General features: G+C 34.9%; 1 protein-coding gene across 2 annotated transcripts; it reads right to left on the bottom strand.

Annotated features, from left to right (window-relative positions):
• Positions 1-3,592: 3,592 nt before the first annotated feature.
• On the bottom strand, positions 3,593-19,167 carry LOC124825770 (Trimeric LpxA-like enzyme). 2 transcript variants are annotated; one of them, XR_015786821.1, is made up of 16 exons: positions 18,736-19,167; positions 18,417-18,647; positions 17,410-17,724; positions 16,921-17,028; positions 16,261-16,450; positions 15,766-16,028; positions 14,887-14,998; positions 13,842-13,921; positions 12,572-12,823; positions 12,418-12,494; positions 11,524-11,615; positions 5,532-5,614; positions 4,728-4,799; positions 4,141-4,266; positions 3,927-4,047; positions 3,593-3,805 (listed from the first exon to the last, which is right to left on the bottom strand). XR_015786821.1 is itself a non-coding variant. In XM_088116030.1 (16 exons), exons 2-16 carry the CDS (start codon positions 18,868-18,870, stop codon positions 4,003-4,005), a joined length of 2,181 nt encoding a protein of 726 aa, XP_087972156.1. In that variant the 5' UTR covers positions 18,871-18,915; positions 18,993-19,166; the 3' UTR covers positions 3,593-4,002. The 2 variants fall into 2 exon arrangements, 1 of the variants encoding a protein (XP_087972156.1); XM_088116030.1 differs by having other exon boundaries at positions 3,593-4,047; positions 18,736-18,915; positions 18,993-19,166.
• Positions 19,168-20,424: the final 1,257 nt, after the last annotated feature.

Below are 20,424 nucleotides of genomic sequence, written 5' to 3'. Positions count from 1 at the left end.
GTGTGAGAAGTTATTTAGTATAAGGGTGAAGAATTTAGTTACACTAAAATTAAAGTTATGACTTTATGAAAGTTATAATTAGGCTTAAATATTTACTTCGTCTTTATGTTAAATTTTTGTTTATTATCCGGTTTTAAAAATAAGATATTGGGTTAAATGAAGAGAAAAAATACGACCACGTCAGCATGGACTTAATGTCGTTGTTGATACTCGCATAAAAAAATTGACGGATATTTTTCAATCCGCAAGATACCTATTCGATACCAATTTTCAATCTGTGAATATTTTAAAAAAATATAAATAATTGAAAGGAAAAGAAAAAAAAGGTTGGAAAACGAAGAGTCAGGCCAAATTTAATAAAAGCCAGCTTTGCAACTTAAGAATAAAAAACTATTAGGCTTTAGGAGATCCAATTATCATTATGAGTGCAATTTTATAAGATTCAATTACTGAAAAGTTTACAAGTTTACAAATGCAGCTTCAAATTTGTAATAATTCCTAATAATATAAAAGAATAAAACCTAATTTAAATCTAAGGATAAAAATGTAATTTTAATTTTGTAGGAGTAACATGTACCAGGGGTCGGGTAGTATAGTATTCATACTCAACGCATTTATAAGTGGATATTAAAAATATATTTGCTGATAGTAAATATCCGCAGGTACTAATTATCCGTCATAAATTTTATCCGTCACGAATTTTATCCGCGAATATTTGTAAGCGCAAATTTTTTTGCCATCTTACATAACGAATTAATTCAAGAAAATAAATTTCATGAAAATTGTGATTAAGATATATTAAATGTTTCAAGACGTTACACGATACATATTACAAATATCCTGTAGTGATAGTGAAATAAGTTTAATATATTATACTTTATTTCAATATTTTTACAATATATTGATTTAACATGTATGTTTTCTTCTTCACCATACACCACAACAATAACCATCAACATTAACAATAACACATCAATTATTATCATTTTCAACCTTCTCATTTATTTGAATTTATAAATCATTCTCACGACCTATTTCAGGATTTCGCATCTCAACAAGATTCCATTACATCACTGCCCTTATGCCATCCACAATCATTCCTACACTCATATCAACGACCAATACAAAAACAATAACAAAAAATAAATATGATAACAACATAAAAAAGATGTTCAATCATTTACCACAACAAATCAGATAATTGCCAAATAAGAATTATAATGAAAAGCTTAAACACAAATTAGGAAATCAATTTGTGAGAAAAACTCTCATGAATGATTTTATTGTACCAGTTCATTTAAAATATTAATTTTTTGTATTAAATAAAGATTGTCAACTTAAATATTTATCATAATTGATTTCAATTTTTATTTCATTTTTCATTGACAAAAATTCATTTTAACCTACCTTAAAAAAACTATCATCTAAAGTAACCTAAATCTGAAGTACTATTTTTAAAAATATAGAAAAAAACTATAATTATAAAATAGTTGAGAGTTGTTCTTTCAGTTGAAGGTTGTAGTTACGAAAGACGAAGGACAGTTGAAACGTGTCTCCCAACAAATATTTAACTTGCTAGTCTCACTCATGCTGTAACCAAAATTCTTATATGCATATGAAAGTAACATAATCATACTTTCACTATCATTTGACAGTACAATGATAAAATAATAATAAAAATATAAATTTTTATATTGTTTAAAAAAAAGAGTACAATGATAAAATAATAATAAAAATGTAAACTTTTATATTGTTTTAAAAAGAAAAAGTAAAAAGTAAGTCAAGATAATTCAAATAAACGAAAAGAAATTTAAGTGTATCATAAAATCATTAGTCATGCATATAAATGAAGTGAAGAAAGAAACTGAGAAGAGAGATGCCTCCACCGTGGAGTCCACCACCAGGGGCTTCCTCTACTATCTGCGGTTGCATATCTAACATGCTTTCATTATCTACCACCACTAAATTAATACAAATCTTTCTCTTCTTCTTTTCTTCCTCACTCTACTCATCCAAACTAGTTTTCATAGCCCAATGTTTGGTAGACCACCTCCTCCTGGGCCTTGGGGCTCGGGCCCAGGCCCAGGTTTCTGATGGAGACTCTGTGTGATGGTTGTTCTTTGGGATTGTATTATGAAGCCACTACTGGTAGCTACTTCTCATGTCTGGGATATGTTATGTCGCTTCCTCCCACAGAATTCCATCTTCTATAATAAGAATAAATAAAAATTACATTTCATTTTCTTTCAAAAATGCTTGGAGACCAAACTTTAATTTTTAAATTAGTATAAATTTGATCAATTCGATTAATTGCGCAAACAATATAAAATTCAAGGAATTATATTAATGCTAAATTAATTAATTTAAGCTTCTAATAGTATACTAAATCAATCAAGAATAAATTATAGTAACTAAAAAAGGAATTTATATATTTTTTTAAAACATGTTTCTTCCTTATTTTTATTGTTTATAAGACTTAACAAACAACATGATGACCGCCAATATTACTTTTTCAAATCTTATTCGGGTAACATATTTAGAGCCTTAATTCAAGTAAATTTTGAGGATGACATAAAACTCACTTTTTTTGTGATTTCAAAGCCACAAATCATAAAAATGTGTTAGGTGTTTATTTAATATTCCTAGTAATAAAAAAATATACAACTAACTTGGAGATTCACTTACACCCTCAAAATATTATTTTCACCACATAAGGTAATGCAAATATTTTAATAAACATTTAATTATATCATTTATGGAGTCTTTGTTCCATGTATTTGTATAATTTATTCAATTTAACCCTATATTTATATAGTATATTCAATTCAATCCTTTTCTTGTTAAAAGATTCTATAACTTCTTAGATATTTAAATTAACATCAATTTAATCCCTATTGCATAACATTGTTCGTGCCAATCTATAGATAGTACCCAATTGACGCTAATTTGAAAATGGAAAGAAATGGTTAAGTTCTATAACAATTTAAAGATAAAATTGATGAAATATATACCTATAGCAACCCAATAAATAATTTCGCCAAAAGAATAATTGTAAGTGAAACTATTATAGAAATTTGCAAAATTATCGTGTATAATTTGCACAATATACAAAGATAAAAATTTTGTTTATGAGAATCACTTTGTGATGTATATAATAAAATCATATTTGACATATAAGTATAAATATAATAGTTGGCTCTAACAAAAATCTTTACTCTGAAAATAAAAAACAAAACTAAAATAATTTTCTGAGTTTTTTTTATCAAAGATTGTTTACACTTTTCTGCTTGAATTTTTGTAACAATTGAAGCCATTAATTTGATAAATAGTCCATAACTATGAAATGTAGGCGTATGTATAAATGAATTTAAGTTATACATTTTTCACGAAGAGTGTCTCGTCGAGTGTACTTTTACTTTGATGTCTATAAAAAGTGGACACTATCTATGTCCTCCACTAGTAGTCCATAATGTAAATAAATCAGTGTAAAATTATTTTATAATGATACCAAATGTTAATCAAAGAATTACAATTTGAAACCGAAAATTACTCAATTAACACGAAATAACGAATAGGGTGTAGAGTTTCGTGATGAAGTAAACAATGATACCTAATTCTTTCTAAACCTCTCTTATGTAGTGAAGCCAACATAATTATTAAATTCATACATGACCCAAAATTGGAGGAGTTTATTTTTACATTTGTCCTAATAATTACTACAGTTCGCCTAAGTATTTTTCAACCGCATGAGTACAGGAATGATCAAGGAATCAAAATATCAATTTCGAAAGTTTCATCACTTAACCTGTTGAGTGAGTAAAAATTAACAGGTAAGTGAAACTCGAGGGATACGATCTTCTAAGGTTTTCATATTTCTTAAGATTAATTCCTCCACATAATATGCACAGAAACTCGTCAATAATTACCCATTTGAAAGCGTATATGAATGCACTGAAGCCCCTTTTAAGCTGCTGAGATGACAGGACCCTCAAAAATCCTATCTCATTCCTCGTCATCATCGTCTTCTTCGGGTGCCTCTTTTAGCCACTACAACATGAAACGTTAAATGGCTTACCCAAAAACGCAGGTAGCATAAAACCTAGTTCTGTTAGTGTGAAAAAACAAACAATGGTTCCTTACTTGAATGAACTTTTGGGCTTGCTTAACAAAAACTTTATCTGCCTCATCAGCATCTTTCTTCTCATCTTCCCAACTCAAAATAGCATTTTCTTCTACAAAATCGTCATTATACAAGTGGTGCAAAATCTGAAAGCAGCAATTAAGTCACAACATAAAAAAGAAAAGGCTACACAGTTAAAATGACAAAAACTCAATGTCACAGAAGTACTTTCAATTCAAACAGATGCACAAGAATGAGAGCAAGAGACTTTCTTAAACCTTGTTTCTGCGTAAAAATCCGTTTCCTAACATTGTTAATTGATTTACTTTTTACACAGAACAACAATGCAAAAGTTACTATGACTGATATTAAAAAAATTTCTATTTGATCAAAAGAATATAACATTATTTGAATCTGAGTTCACCATTTTAGTTTTCCTATCAGATTTAAATTAAAACATCGCAATTAATTAGCCTAATTTATGAAAGATATAAAAAACAATTTCATAATTATGAAAGATATATGGCCACATTTATACTTCTATGCATGATGTTCCCACAAACAGAATGAGACGTCAATAAATCTAACTAAAAGAAAATAAGCATACCGTTGTGAACAATGTAGCAAACTCCTTAGCCGACTCCAAACACATTTCTTCAAATTTAAGAATTACTTCAATCTGGTGTAAAATTTCAAAGCAGATTAGCAGAGGGCTAGTTAGCCAGTAAGGCACCACACGGTGTACAAATTCAGTAAAATTCTATCATTCAAAAAAACATTAGACAAGTCACGAAAGTAATTCATAATGATAAAGATCCTTTATGACAACTCAAAGTTGATTACACTACAGGTTTCACACAATCAAATATCATTTTGCCTTCTCTACTTCTTTTACCCAACGAGTAATAATAGTTTTAAAGACCATCAAAACGCAAGTATAAGATGAAATAACCAAGCTCAAAGATTGCTCAGCAGCAAATCCATAAGAGATTTTATTTGATACTGCCACAAAAATCCTAACTTTAGCAGCAGACAAAAACTAACAGTTTGTATAGTCCAAAACAAGTTAAAAATTACGTGAAGAACATAAAGTGCCATGCATGCCAGTGTAGATATTTAATTAGTCAGAGAATATGACAGCAACGCTAGAGTTATTCAGCCTACATACAGAAATAAAAAGCAGAGAATTGCATGTTTAATTTTACAATTTTGCAAAAGAATTCATACCTTGAAGCCTTATAAATGGCAATTGAATGATGAAATCATGAAAATAAAAATATATATTCTATAGAATTTTGCAGTGAAAAATAAAGAAAAAGTATTGACAACATTATCAGTAAATATTCTAATATAATTGCTACACAAGTGAACATGAATCTCGTAAACAAAGGGAGAGAATTGACAGATTCACCTGCTCATCGTTGCCATTCAGATAGGATGTAAGAGCCTTTTTCCACTTAGTAAATACACCTTGAACATTTTGAAGCAAACCATCTGAAAAATATCCCAAGCAATAATAAAATCAGTAAACAACCTGATACAGCCCAAATACCTGTTGGGCCACACAATATATTGGACAAAGAAACAAAAGAGCAAAAGAAGTGGGGACAAGTTTATAGCAGGAGAAAACAAAATAAAAGGGGCTGAGGTGGACAAAATTAGTTAGAGAGAGAGAATGGGAGGATCCTAGGAAGATTTACCTTTTCGTTATTACCTTTATATTGTCAAGACAGTGTGTGTAGGGGAGGGGGGTGAATGAAATATAGAGTGGAGAGTACCGTTTTGGTCTCTTAAGGAGCCTAGCTCTGGACAGTAGGTTATTCCTTCTGTTTTGGCCTTTATTTCAATGAAACAGGATCTATGATCCTTTCTTATACCATTTTGTCCTCTTAATTCATTTATTGTTCATAGGTTTCCTAACAATTCTGGTCCGACCTGCCGGATAACTTCATTAGAGGGTGAATGGTTAACACACGAGCAGACAGCAGAAAACAAGGAGAACCAGTGGTTTCAGGAAAAATGGAGGAGAGGGTTGGGTATGTAGAAGAAGAAGTTATTCGAATGAAAGCAATCATGGAAGAGTTGCGTCTGCAAGCAACTCAAAATTACTCAGCACTAGAAGAGATGAGAAAAGAAGCTGCAGAAAATCAAACAAAAATGATAGAGTTGATGACGAGGAGTTTTGAAAAGAGAATATATGAAGAGGGTGAAGGTTCTGTGGGAAACAAAAATACAGAGACTAAGGAAAATACCAAGGGTGGAGCGAGTTCTACAGCCCTAGAAGGGGATGCTTTGGTAGAGTTTCAACAATCAGTAAAAAGGATTGAATTACCAGCATTCACGGGTGAGGATCCGGCTGGGTGGATTTCGAGAGCGGAGATTTACTTTAAGGTCCAGGAGACCAGCGAGACGGTGAAAGTACATCTGGCTCATTTGTGCATGGAAGGAGGGACAATCCATTTTTTCAATTCATTGTTAAACGATTATGAGGTGTTGTCATGGGAAAATTTGAAGAGGGAGTTGCTTGAACGTTACGGAGGAATGGGGGAAGGAAGTGTATATGATCAACTGACGACGCTGAACCAAACAGGGAACATGGATGAATATATTGGACGATTTGAATGCCTGATCGCCCAAATTCCTAAGCTCCACGATGAACAATATTTTTCATATTTTACCCATGGGCTCAGGGAGGAGGTCCGAGCGAAGGTGCGAAGCTTACATATCGCAAACCCTCTAACCAGAGGACGTTTGATGAACGTTGCGCGTGCTGTTGACCTGGAGGTGTCGGGACGAAGCAGAGGGTGGCACAGGCGGAACGAAGCACAGGTAGGAGGGGACAATTCGGGTCACAAAACGGGATCCAACATAATAGGACGAGTGGGTCAAAAAGGGTATGGGTCTAAGGGTTGGAGTAATGGGTCAGGCCCAAACTGGAAGAGCGGTGCAAATGATAAGGGATCAGGGGGAGCACGTGAAAGGGGCGTGCATCACTTATCTTATCAGGATTTGGTGGATAGGAAAAAGAGAGGGCTATGTTTCAAGTGTGGTGGGCCGTATGGGCCAAATCACCAATGCCCAATTAAACAACTAAGGGCCATAGTCGCCGAGAATGAGATTCAGATTGAATGTGAAGATGAAGAAGGAACCAAAAAAAGTGACGACGAGAGCGAAACGGAGGAAGCCGATGGAGTTTGTAGTGCAATCAGTCTCTTCGTGCTGGAGAAAGAGACTCGAGATGCGCCCAGAACGATGAAACTAAAAGGGATGATCAAAGGAGTACCTCTTCTCATTTTGATAGATTCCGGAGCGTCTCACAACTTCATTTCGAGAAGGTTAGTGAAAGCAATGGAATGGGAGTGGCAAAATACGCGGAGAATGCGTATTTTGATGGGAGATGGGCATCAAACAGAAACAGCTGGGGTTTGTCGGGGGTTGAAGATTGTTCTTGAGACAGGGGAGTTCGTAGTGGATGCGTTTTTATTCGAACTTGAGGATATTGATCTTATCCTTGGCATGGCATGGTTGGAGTCGTTGGGAGAAATGCGGGTAGATTGGAAGAAACAAATCATGAAGCTTAATTTGACCCAAGGAATTAAAGTACTGCGAGGGACAGAGCAAAGTGAATCTTTGAGTGCTAACCTTTGCAAGTTCGAAATCGAAGGGGAGGCGAAGAAGGAAGAGGAAACGAATCAAACTCTGTTGGAAAAATTAAAACAGACGATGGGTCAATATGAAGATGTGTTCAAGGACCCAGAAGGTCTACCTCCAAAACGCCAAAAGGAGCACTGCATCAACTTGCTTCCCGGAAGTGCACCAGTTAACGTGAGACCTTACCGGTATCCGTTTCACCAGAAAAATGAGATAGAAAATCAGGTTCGTTCCTTGCTGGAAATGGGGCATGTTCGGCATAGTCAAAGTGCGTTCTCAAGCCCGGTAATCCTGGTGAAAAAGAAAAACAAGCGTTGGCGAATGTGTGTAGATTATAGAGCGTTGAACAAAGTGACGGTACCCGACAAATTCCCAATCCCCGTAATTGAAGAGCTCTTGGACGAATTGCATGGAGCTAAGTATTTTTCAAAACTAGATCTCACTTCCGGGTATCATCAAGTCAGGATGAGGGAACAAGACATAGAGAAGACGGCCTTCCGAACCCATGAGGGACATTACGAGTACTTGGTAATGCCCTTCGGACTCATGAACGCACCTTCCACATTTCAAGCTTTAATGAATGAAGTTTTTAAGAAGATGTTGAGAAAGGGAGTCCTGGTATTTTTCGATGACATATTGATATATGGAAAGGATTGGGAAGAGCATCTAACAAACTTCACTAAGGTATTACAGCTGTTAAGGGAGAATATTTTATTTGCAAATAAAGAGAAATGTAGTTTCGGGAGAAGTAGTGTTAACTACCTGGGACATGTGATATCAGAGAAAGGAGTCTTTGTAGATCCTGAGAAGGTAACAAGTGTGGTTGACTGGCCCGTGCCAAAGAATGTAAAAGGCGTGAGGGGCTTCTTGGGCCTCACAGGTTATTATAGGAAATTTGTGAAAAACTATGGAAACGTGGCGCACCCCTTAACTGAATTGACGAAGAAAGATAACTTCAGTTGGAATGAAAATGCCCACAAAGCTTTTGATGAGTTGAAGAGATTGATAACAACTGCTCCATGTCTTTGTTTGCCCAACTTTGAGAAGGAATTTGAACTTGAATGTGATGCATCAGGTACTGGGATTGGGGCCATTCTGATGCAGGACAGGCAACCAATCGCCTACTATAGCAAGGCTCTAAGCCCAAAGAATCTGTCCAAATCAGCGTATGAGAAAGAATTGATGGCTGTAGTTCTATCCATCCAACATTGGAGACCCTATTTACTGGGGCGAAAATTTAAAGTTTTTTCTGATCAGAGAAGCCTCAAACAACTATTGCAGCAGCACATCACAACAGGGAGCCAACAGAATTGGGTAGCAAAGCTATTGGGGTATAACTTTGAAATAGTGTACAAGCCGGGTTGTGAGAACAAAGGTGCGGATGCACTGTCGCGGAGTAAGGACGCTGCAGCTTTAAGAAAATTGGTGACAGAGCCAATTTGGATGGATTATCCTGCAATAGTTGATGAGGCGCATAAGGATGGGGAGCTGGTGGAGATTATTACAGCACTGAAAGAGGGAAGAGTTGAGGGTAAGTATACATGATTCAGCTATCAACAAGGTGTACTACAGTATATAGGCAGGTTAGTCATTTCATCTCTATCACCTTGGATTCCTGAATTGTTGAAAGAGTTGCATGCATCTCCCCAAGCCGGACATTCTGGTTTCTATCGAACATATAGACGGGCTACGGCGAACTTATATTGGAAAGGGATGAAGGGGGATATCATGAAGTTTGTTCAAGAATGTGACACCTGTCAACGTCAAAAATATATAACTGCTGCCCCTGGAGGATTGTTACAACCCATGCCAATTCCGGAAGAAGTGTGGGAGGACATAAGCTTAGATTTTATTACAAATTTACCAAAATCCAAGGGATTTGATACGGTGTTGGTGGTTGTTGATAGACTTACAAAATATAGCCATTTCATTCCAGTAAAACATCCTTTTACTGCGAAGAGCATCGCTGAGATTTTTATCAGAGAGGTAGTTCGCTTACATGGGGTACCTAAATCAGTGGTAAGTGACAGAGATCCTACATTCATAAGTGCTTTTTGGAGGGAATTTTTCAGGCTACAGGGGACTAAGTTAAGGATGAGTTCAGCGTATCATCCACAAACCGATGGTCAAACGGAAGTGACCAATCGATGCCTGGAGACATACCTACGTTGCTTCATCACTGATCAACCGAAGGTGTGGATTAATTGGCTGCCGTGGGCAGAATTGTGGTTGAACACCACTTACCATGAATCTATAGGAACTACACCCTTTGAGGCAGTTTATGGGAGGCCTCCTCCAAGGATTATTCCAGTTGTAAGAGGAGAGGTGAAAGTAGAGGCAGTTCAGCGGGAATTAGTTGATAGAGATGAAGCTATTCGTCAGCTGAAGGGACACTTGGTGCGTTCCCAGGATCGTATGAAGGCACAAGCAAACAAACATAGAAAGGAGAGAAGTTTTGAGATAGGGGACATGGTGTTTCTCAAACTAAAACCTCACAGGCAACACTCGGTTATTTCGCGCATCAGTCCTAAGCTTAGTGCAAGGTACTACGGACCTTTTGAAGTCATTGAAAGGATCGGAGAGGTAGCTTATCGGTTGCAGTTACCACCCAATTCAAAAATCCACCCTGTGTTTCATGTTTCGCTGCTCAAGAAGGCCATTGGGGAGTATAAATCAGCAGAAGGACTGCCCACAGGGCTAGAAGAGGACCAATCAGAGGTATGGTTACCCCAGAAAGTGTTGGCTACTAGATGCATACTCAAGAGGGGAGAAAGGGTTGACCAATGGTTGGTGCAGTGGCTAGGAAAAACAACAGAAGAAGCAACGTGGGAGGATGAAATGTCAATGAAGGTCCAATTTCCAACTTTTAGTCTTGAGGACAAGACTATCTTTCAAGAGGGCGGTATTGATACAGCCCAAATACCTGTTGGGCCACACAATATATTGGACAAAGAAACAAAAGAGCAAAAGAAGTGGGGACAAGTTTATAGCAGGAGAAAACAAAATAAAAGGGGCTGAGGTGGACAAAATTAGTTAGAGAGAGAGAATGGGAGGATCCTAGGAAGATTTACCTTTTCGTTATTACCTTTATATTGTCAGGACAGTGTGTGTAGGGGAGGGGGGTGAATGAAATATAGAGTGGAGAGTACCGTTTTGGTCTCTTAAGGAGCCTAGCTCTGGACAGTAGGTTATTCCTTCTGTTTTGGCCTTTATTTCAATGAAACAGGATCTATGATCCTTTCTTATACCATTTTGTCCTCTTAATTCATTTCTTGTTATGTGGTTTCCTAACACAACCATTAACAAATAATAAACAAAAATACAGAATTATAAAAGAGTAACATATGTCAATCAATTCCTGCACAAATTGACAAAAAGGTAAAATCAGATGTGCAACAAACTCCAGTAGAAGTCAGCTCCATGGATCACATCACACCAATGGACTCTATGAAAACAGTCTAGTGTAAATTGATTTTTCCTCTAACCCTTTTAAAAACAATACTTCCATTTGACTCAATTTTTAACAAATCCTCCGGTTGATTAATTTATCCAAATCATTCTGTATATTTTGTTAATAGCATTCTCTGACAATCAAGATGCTCTTTGTTTTCCAAGAAACAAGAATGTTCAAATTCTAAAATAAATTCCACAAGATATTATAATTTAATTTAATAAGAAAGGAATACTATATAAAGAAACAGATGGAAAAGATTAAAAAGATTATGTAACAGTTGAAAAGGGGAAAAGCTCACCAGATGAACTATGGGGGATGTCTAAAGCATACTTCATCATGGCATAAAATAATGCTCCAGCACAGTCAGAAGTTTCTTTATTGTATGACAACCTACCACATAAATAAAGCCAGTGTTACTACAACTTAAGACCCAGAGAACGCATGTTTAAAGTGTAAAACATATAATAAAATATCAAACTTGCAGAATAAAAATAGTTTGATAACGACTGCTGAAGATATTATGCCTTCTAGAGAAAACAAGAGTGACAATTCTCATATATTTAAACAAGAGCAGATGGAAGTCGGATGGTCTAGAGAAGACATTCCAATATTTCCCGTGGAAAACATATAACAATTAATGGTGTCATTTGATTCCTCCCCCAGCATAGCACTGTCTGCCTTCTCCATTTCCAAATTTCCACTCAAGAATAGCACAAAAACAACCTATTAACCTTCATGGCTAAGTTATTGCTATTCATGGTTAGACTACATATACATTTCAGTAATTTTATGTGATATAAGCTCTCATGTCATGAACTTATTGAATAAGAGCTTAATTAGTTTGCCCAAACACAACCTCGATGTCATCCATGAAGAAAGAAAGAAATACAAATTTTCACATGTGACAAGGACTAGTGAAATTTTGTTAGCATCCTGGTGAGGTCACTGTGGTTATGGAATAAAGCATGTTGGAAAGAGAATACACACATTGTGCATGTATCCATCGGTATTAGTCATTGATCCCAACAATGAATAATCTGTACCAGTACCATGATTACAAAAATATACACAGAAAAAAGGACTTCAAAATTTGATAATAGAACCCATTCCTTTATATTTTTTGGTGAGAATCGGATGAAATGGTATGGGTCTAGATTCAACTTTTACTAATACATTTACGTGTATTACTTACTTCAAAGAATTGATTTCTAAGATCAAATGGCTTTCTTGTATGTTTTCATGCACAGCTCTAAGAAAGGTTGCTTCAACCTGCAAATGATGGAGTGTTTTAAAATCAGATATCCACACAATGCATCTGACACAGGTTTAAAGGTGAAAATTGGAACCTCTTTCTCAAAGTAATAAGAGTCATCTCTAGAATCTTCATGATCATCATCATCTGAATCATTAGAATTAGGTTTCAGTTCTCCAGAAGGTGGGAGAAAAACGTCATCCGTAGCAAACTCCATATCATCTTCCATAGTTTTGATTGCCTCCTGAATTTTATCTTTAGGAATAGGCGCCACCGAGTGCCTCCACTCTTCTTCGAGGCCACCTTCACATGTTGACCAAACATGACCTGCCCCACCCACACCTAGCTGATCAATATAAAAGGGTGTAATGAGAAACAATAAATTCCCTAACCAAATCTTGGGGTTCATTTTGGTACTCCCTCTTAAAAAAGTAGTATGATATTGCATTTTTTTATTATCAATATTAGTGACTTATTTTGTTATTGCAACTAACTAGTGTAAAAGGATATATTAAATGTGGTAAGGAAGAGATAGAACAAGAGAAAATCAAATAATTTCACTTTTTATTTTAAATCTAAGACTATTGGCGGAGACAGAAAGGTCACCAGCCCAAATTACTAGCTTGTTTTGACCCTATGCATAAATAATATACATTTTTAGTCCCTAGACAAGCAAATTAATGAATTTAGTCCCCATGGTTAGTTGTCTTCAAGGACAAGACGCATTAAATTAGCTCAACTAAGCACCAAAATGCATTAAATTTGCGCATTCACCTTCAGGGAGAGAAGCTTACAATTTTTACTTATAGGATCAAAACAATAACGTGGGGATAAGTACCGGGAACATTAATGTAGGAGCATGTATCCTTGTAGTCCTAAATATCCCCGTGTAATCAGAACATCTGAAATGGATCTCCATATATAGTCCTAATTATAAGAAATATGGACCTATTTCAAATGTATAAATTGTTAAATCTCTTTTAAACCTTTACTTTATTGTAAAGTCTTTGTTAATGAGACAGTTACTCATTCCCCGTTTAAGTGGATGTATTTTTCCTTGAATGTCTAATTAATTGAAGTAGTTTTTTTCTCAAGGGATATTGGTTGATGGGAAATACTCATGACTTGGAATTAGAGGTGATTAAATCGGTGTCATTAAATATTTAAGTTCTATAATTTAGATTTCAACATAACTCAATTCTATAAAACTAGTTTGTGAGGTCTTAACTCAGGTTAAATAATAGTAATTTGTTAATCTTTTAATGAATCTAAGCTTATTCTTCAGAACATATCAAGAACAAGTTAATGCAAACAACTGAGATAATGGTGAAAAATTCATATCCAAAAGCCATACACGGACTAACCTGAGAAGCCGGACTAAAATTTGTCTCCAATACTTTGGAAGCAATCTCTACATCTGATTTATCCACTTGGCTGCCTATGACTGCATACATGCAAAAGGTAATGAAAGATTTAGCTTATGCTTTTATTCTATCAATCAATACACAGCACTGAAGAAGAGTAAAAAAATGCATATAATTTAACATAATATAGAAGCTACAACTAGAAGAGCATATAGAATGGACGATCTAATAGTTGATTGCAGTATTCTCTCCGGACCAAAATGTTTTATGACAAATAAGTTATGAGAATTCTAGTAAGCAAATTATTATGACTCAAACTAACACAAACTGTGTCATTGTTTGCAAACAGGTACAAATAAATTGCATTCTTACCAACTAAGGTCCTCAACTTTATTAAAATGTATTTTTATTAATAAACTGTTGAGAACACATAATCATTATTCAATAGATGAAAATAATAATATGAACAAAATGCATATAGCATATATCTCCTGATTATTTTTCAATAAAGCATAACAGTGTCACTTGTCCATGTGACCAACAGAGCCAAGTGTACTACCTGAATATATTTACTCATCAAACCAAAAAAACAACAACACAGATTTAACTCACAATCAATCCCAGTTCAATCCAAACACATACAAACCCCCCCTACAAGAAATAAATTCATAGGTAGAAAGATATCAAAGAAGCACATTCCAATCAAACTAATTATTTATATTAAATTGAATTTTCTTTTAAAGACTAACAGAATCAATAAATCAACTCGTATCTTAAACTTTAGCAGCTAAACAGGCTCAAAATACCTGTTTGAAGCATTAAATGGAACAAACTTGAAATAAGGCATGCGAAGTTACCAGTGCAAATAATTTTAGTTTTAGAACCTAAAAATTGTCACTTTGGTTTTGTTAACTCCAGGTAATATTTAACTTGCTATCAATATGACATTTTGCAATTCTAATTATTTAATTTAATATAAGGAGAATAAAGAATCAGCATATATCACCACGGCACAGTTCAAAGTTTCACAAAAATTCAACAATACCACTAGTACTATCAGCATATTCAAGCTCCTCGTCACTGTCCTCCTCAATTGGCTGCTGAAAAAGAGATACTTGTGAATACGCAGGAACAACAAACTCTGGCCCAACTACAACCTGGAAGCATAAAATTGGTTGTTACATCAAAAGCTGTATGCACAGTACATTATTGACAAAAGACAAAGTCAATATATTTCGATCTCAGAGTGACTAATTGAAATAAATAAACAAGAAGCTAATTGAACTTCTATTAGACCATAATCTCGATCAAGAAAATGAAAGTAAATTGTTAGATTCATATCTATAGAGAGCACAAGAAAAAAATAAGAAAAATTCCCCTCCTATAGCAAATTTACTCTCCTTTACCTCTTGAATTTCAACTGGCATTTTAAAAAGAAATCATAAATAGTTTAAAAAATCTTATATCACAATTAAACTGTTGATTGTAAATCCAAAATATAATGTATATACGTAAAGATATTTATTTATTCGAATTTGAATTATATAACTAAACACTTATCTGTGCACACAGGCTAAGAAAAAAATTTAAAGACTAAACACTTCAATTGTTCTCAAGCCTTTCTTTTGGTTTGAAACCCTCTATTTCTGGAAGCCACTTTCGGCTCAAGTAATCTGAGTCTGGTGGGCCCACTTAAAGGAGATAAATTCCCTGTGCAAATTAGCCTATTTCCTTCATTAAAAAAAAAAATTGAATCCAAGACCTTACATAATAAAAAAAAAACGATGCGCCTTGATAAACCAAGTTTTGGTACATGATGCTCAGATTTAATGACAACATAACTATTGTGGTGAAATACAAAAATCGTTTTGAAAGTAAGAAATGATGGCTACAAGCATGGTATAGATAGTAGAAGGATACAAACCTTAAAAGACAAAATAACACCAGGTTCCAGAACAGCCCCTGACTTTATAATCACTCCATCACATACAATTGCATGCTGGAGTTTACAGCCATCTTCTATGATGATGTTATCCCATATATAGCATCCCTCTATGATAACATTTGACCCAATTTTACATCCTTCGCCAATAACGGAATTCAAAATTTTACTGTTATTCCCAATTTTGGTGCCAGATCCAATGACAGTGAAAGGGCCAATAACAGCAGACTGCGATTGTGATATTTCTGAAAGGAGAGAAAATTGTCAAAACAGAACAATGTATTAAAATAGATAAAATTTGTAAAAAATAGTTTTGACACAACAAAAAGTAGAGCAAGTGAATGAGCAATATTGAGCAAACAGTCAAACATAATCATTGATTGAAAGTTGAAACTGGACCAAATATACATCATATTATCATGTAATATTATGCACAGCTAACAAGCACACCTAACTGACAAAAAATTCCAGCCATACCTAAAGCACGGTACATTCCTTGTCGTTCAAGTTTAGTCGCAGTATGGCCAAAATTCATTACATCTGGCACCAGTGGATAAGTCCATCGATGAATTATATCCTTGCTGACAGTATCATAACTTCGGAAATTATCAATCCTTGCAGCATAGTCTGAGTGGATTTCATGAACAAAAATTTTGTACCCCATTATCTGAACGAAACATAAGGTCAATTTTTACATGCAGTACAGAGAATAATAAAGAATATTTATTATAGATGAACAGAATGATGAGCTTGGATACAGAAAGATTCAAAGACAAGAAATGCACAAGTTTATCAGACTAGTTAATTGTTCATGCATCCAATGCATGTACAAAAAAATTGTTGGAAAAGTGTGCAGGTAGGATATTATTCAAGCTCCTACACATGCAAACACATAATCAATACAAAAAAGCACTGTGTTTAATATGTACTCACCAACATGACACCTCTGAAGGAATATCAAAGGTCATAGGAGATAAAATTTGATTGTGTTCTGCCAGTTAAGTGAATAACAAAAATATTGAAAGGATAAGTTTTTCCTTCCAAGAAGGATTTAAGAAAGAACTTCAGAAACTTATTACAGGATCCATAGTACCAAAACAAAAGGTATCTAAATTTAAAACCGAGAAGAGAAATTACATCATCAAGAAGCAATCCCTTGACAAAATGACGCCGTAGATGTTGGTAGTCAAAATTGTCTGTAAATAGACTAAGTACTTCTGGCGAGCAAATGTCAATGTAACAATCCTGCAGATAAGATATTACTAACTTAATGAGCTGAAAAAAATTAAAAAGGTAGTCACAGGCCAGAGATATGATCCAAAATATACTAGGAAATATATAATAACAACAGTAAATAGTTTATTAACCAACTGAAAAACAACTTAGATAGGTAACATGTTCGATTGAGAATCAATAGATTATTCCAGGGCACCCAGTCATGTGATAAACATCAGTGGAATCAATTAATTGTTGCTAAACAGTAACTTTTTCACGGAATGAATTTAAAATAACAATTTGGACAGGAATTAGTAATGTGCTTTTTTTACAAATAAGTGCCATCAATGGAATTCCTTTTTTCACAAGAAGTAAAGTTGAATACTAAAAGAAATATCTAAACAGTTCAACCTGCTTATCATGATGCAGAGAGAGCGAAGGATTATCAACAAGCAATGACTTGTCAAGCTGTAGTGTCCCTCTTGATTGGTCTGCCCTATCCTCATAATACACAAGCTGTTTGGTATTAGGATCAATAGCCATAAAAAGTTCATCAGTACCAAGTCGAGATTGATGGATAGCTGGATTCGGCTTTGACCGTTTAATGACCATAGTCATTACTGCATTATTATCTTTCTTCCTCCTTTCTTTATGTTCCAGAAGTGCCTGAGTAAGCGACATGTTGCTCACAGTATCTCCACTGATAAGGACAAAGTCTCCTTGTATCTTCAACATAACAAATAACTCAAAAGTGTAACTATACAATACTCAAAAGTCACAACTCAGACAGCAAGCATTGGCACGATGTGGAAAGAGCAGTAAATATTTTTTAAAAATGCAGTAAATCATTAATTTTACTTTAGACTGGCAGTGGCTCACATGTAAGGCTTATAAAAAGGGCATACAGAAAGTTTCATAGTTAACCTAAATTTCTTTAAATAAATTTAAATTAAAAAATACGAGGATAATCATGGATGGTTATTATGCTTTAAAACTCCAATGTCTTGTTTGTGGTAAAAAGGAACAAAATATTAAAATTACAATAACCGTATCTACTGTACACTACGAGTAGTTAACGATTTAACAAAGTACAAGATGCAAATTATGAACGAGTTTATGCACTATGGGAACATATTGTTACATTGTCAATAAAAAAAAATCATGGAAAATATGATTTTCAAGGTAACAATTCTAAACTTTAACGAACTAATCGTACATATCATTTCATGATTAAATCACAATGTAAAAGCTGCAAGTGCACGTAATTAAGAACAGCTGAAAACCAATCCTAATTAAGAACAACCATTGCTTAACAACAATTCTAATATCAATTTTTTTAAAACTTGCAACATACTTTTTCTATTGCATCCATACAGGAGACTGCAAAAATTAAAACCAGAATCGAAAAGAATCCGTACCACATTGCGCTCGTAGATTACGCGGAGAGCATCTCCGGCGCTGACAGAGTTCTGCGATTCTATAGTCGTCACCGTGAAACTCGGTTGAGATAGCCACTCGGATTTCTCGAGGTAGTTAATGACCTGCTTGGAGTGAGAACAGCAGAACACGAAAACCTCTTCGACGCCGGCGGATTCGAGCCAAGTCAGCGTGTAATTTATCATCGGAACATTCACGAGCGGAAGCAGCACCTTCAAAACCACGAAAACCGAAAGATAATCAATAAAAAAACGGAAAATGCAGGTTTCCGTGGAAGATTAAAGAGAGTAGGAAGATTACTTTGGGGCGTTCAAGCGTTATAGGTCTGAACTTGGTGGTGAAACTATCAGCCAAGAGAATGGCCTGCAACGGAATCCGCACCAGTTCGTCGGGGTCCTCGGAAACCCTAGCGCCGCTTTTCTTCTGTGCGCCCATTTTACTTCGATTTTGGTTTCGACTTTGCTTTGCCTAATATTGGCACTGGCAATTGAGAAAAAGTGATATCACGAATTGTAGGAATGAAGAGGGGAAAACCTGAAGACTTAACAGAACTTTACAGTGGCTACAATGGAGTATGGCTTTATTGTTCCATTTCGTCCTCTTCGATTCTCTTCCTCTCTTCTGCCACATTAAAATTAATTCTCAGTCAATAATGATTTCTCACGCCATGAATTTGATCGGGCCGGAACTAGATTCCATTTTCTCATAGGGGCTGCACCCGACGTTTTTCTTCTTCATGCACCCCCAAATTTAACTGTGCTCATTATAATCCTACTATATATATATATATATATATATATATATATATATATATATAAAATTTGCTAAGCAATAATAATTGCTGATATCCACCTGTATTTAATGTTATCGCGGCTATACTTATTTCTTCCCATAGTCATTTTCATCCATTAGACTTAAACGAAGTTTTTCTCTTTTGAGTGGTATCGAGGTTAAATAGCAATATTCATTGTTTGTTGATTATGTTATTTTATTGTAATTGAAATTGCAACGTTAATATTTTATTAATTAACAATCGTCAAATTTTTAAGTGTTATAACGGTTAAATTATTTATTGTTTTTATTATCTTTTATTGATTTTATTCTTCCCTAGTTCTATAAACAGAGAACTTTTTCTCCATTCCAAAATACATCCCAAATCAGTCTTTTCTCATTCTCCTCTCTTTTATTCTTCTTCTAAAATTATTATGGGTTTATTTTATACTCTTGGTAGAGTTCCTTGCTAGTTCTGAGATTCTTAGAGATATTCTGGGAAGTTTCTGTTGTATCCTGGGGGCTTGCATAATACACTGCGAATAAGTCCTTAAGGACACAGAATCTATGCGCCTCAAAAAATATTGTTCGTGATTATGTCAAGGACATAAAAACTCAAATCAGTGAGGACCACAAGTTGTTGGAAGATATCAAAGCAGAAAATATTCTGCTACCGGATGAATTTGTTTCAAAACTTCTGATCAAGAAATTACCGCCATCCTAGACAGATTACAAACAACAGTTGAAACAAAGTCACAAACAGAAGTCTCTACCAGAACTCATTACACGCATAATAATTGAAGATACCAACAGGAAGGAGTCTGCTACTGCAAGGGCCAAAGCTTTATCTGCGAAAGCAAATATGGTACAAGTAAAACCTGCTCCCAAAAGGTACGAATACAAACCTGATCACAAAAAGAAAAATAATTTTCTTAAATCCTGTCACAATTAATCTAAACCCACCTTTAAGAAGAAAAGAAATTGCTTCGTATGTGGGAAGCCGGACCATCATGCACCACAGGGCAGACGTAGAGTGAGAAACGACAATCCTCATACGGTCAATATAGCCGAAGGAGATGACATTATTGTTGCGGTCGTTTCTCAAGTGAATATGATGACCAATGTGAGCAAGTGGGTGATAGACTCTGGTGCTACTAGGCATATCTGTGCAAACAGAAGTGCTTTTACCTTTTACACTAGTGTAGGGGATGGAGAAGA

Source organism: Vigna umbellata, chromosome 5 (assembly GCF_029865625.1).
Source record: "Vigna umbellata cultivar VRB3 chromosome 5, Vumbellata_1.0, whole genome shotgun sequence".
In the NCBI taxonomy this organism is placed as follows: domain Eukaryota; kingdom Viridiplantae; phylum Streptophyta; class Magnoliopsida; order Fabales; family Fabaceae; genus Vigna; species Vigna umbellata.
The sequence above is the reverse complement of the archived record's forward strand: the minus strand, read 5'-3'. Positions and strand labels throughout refer to the sequence as shown.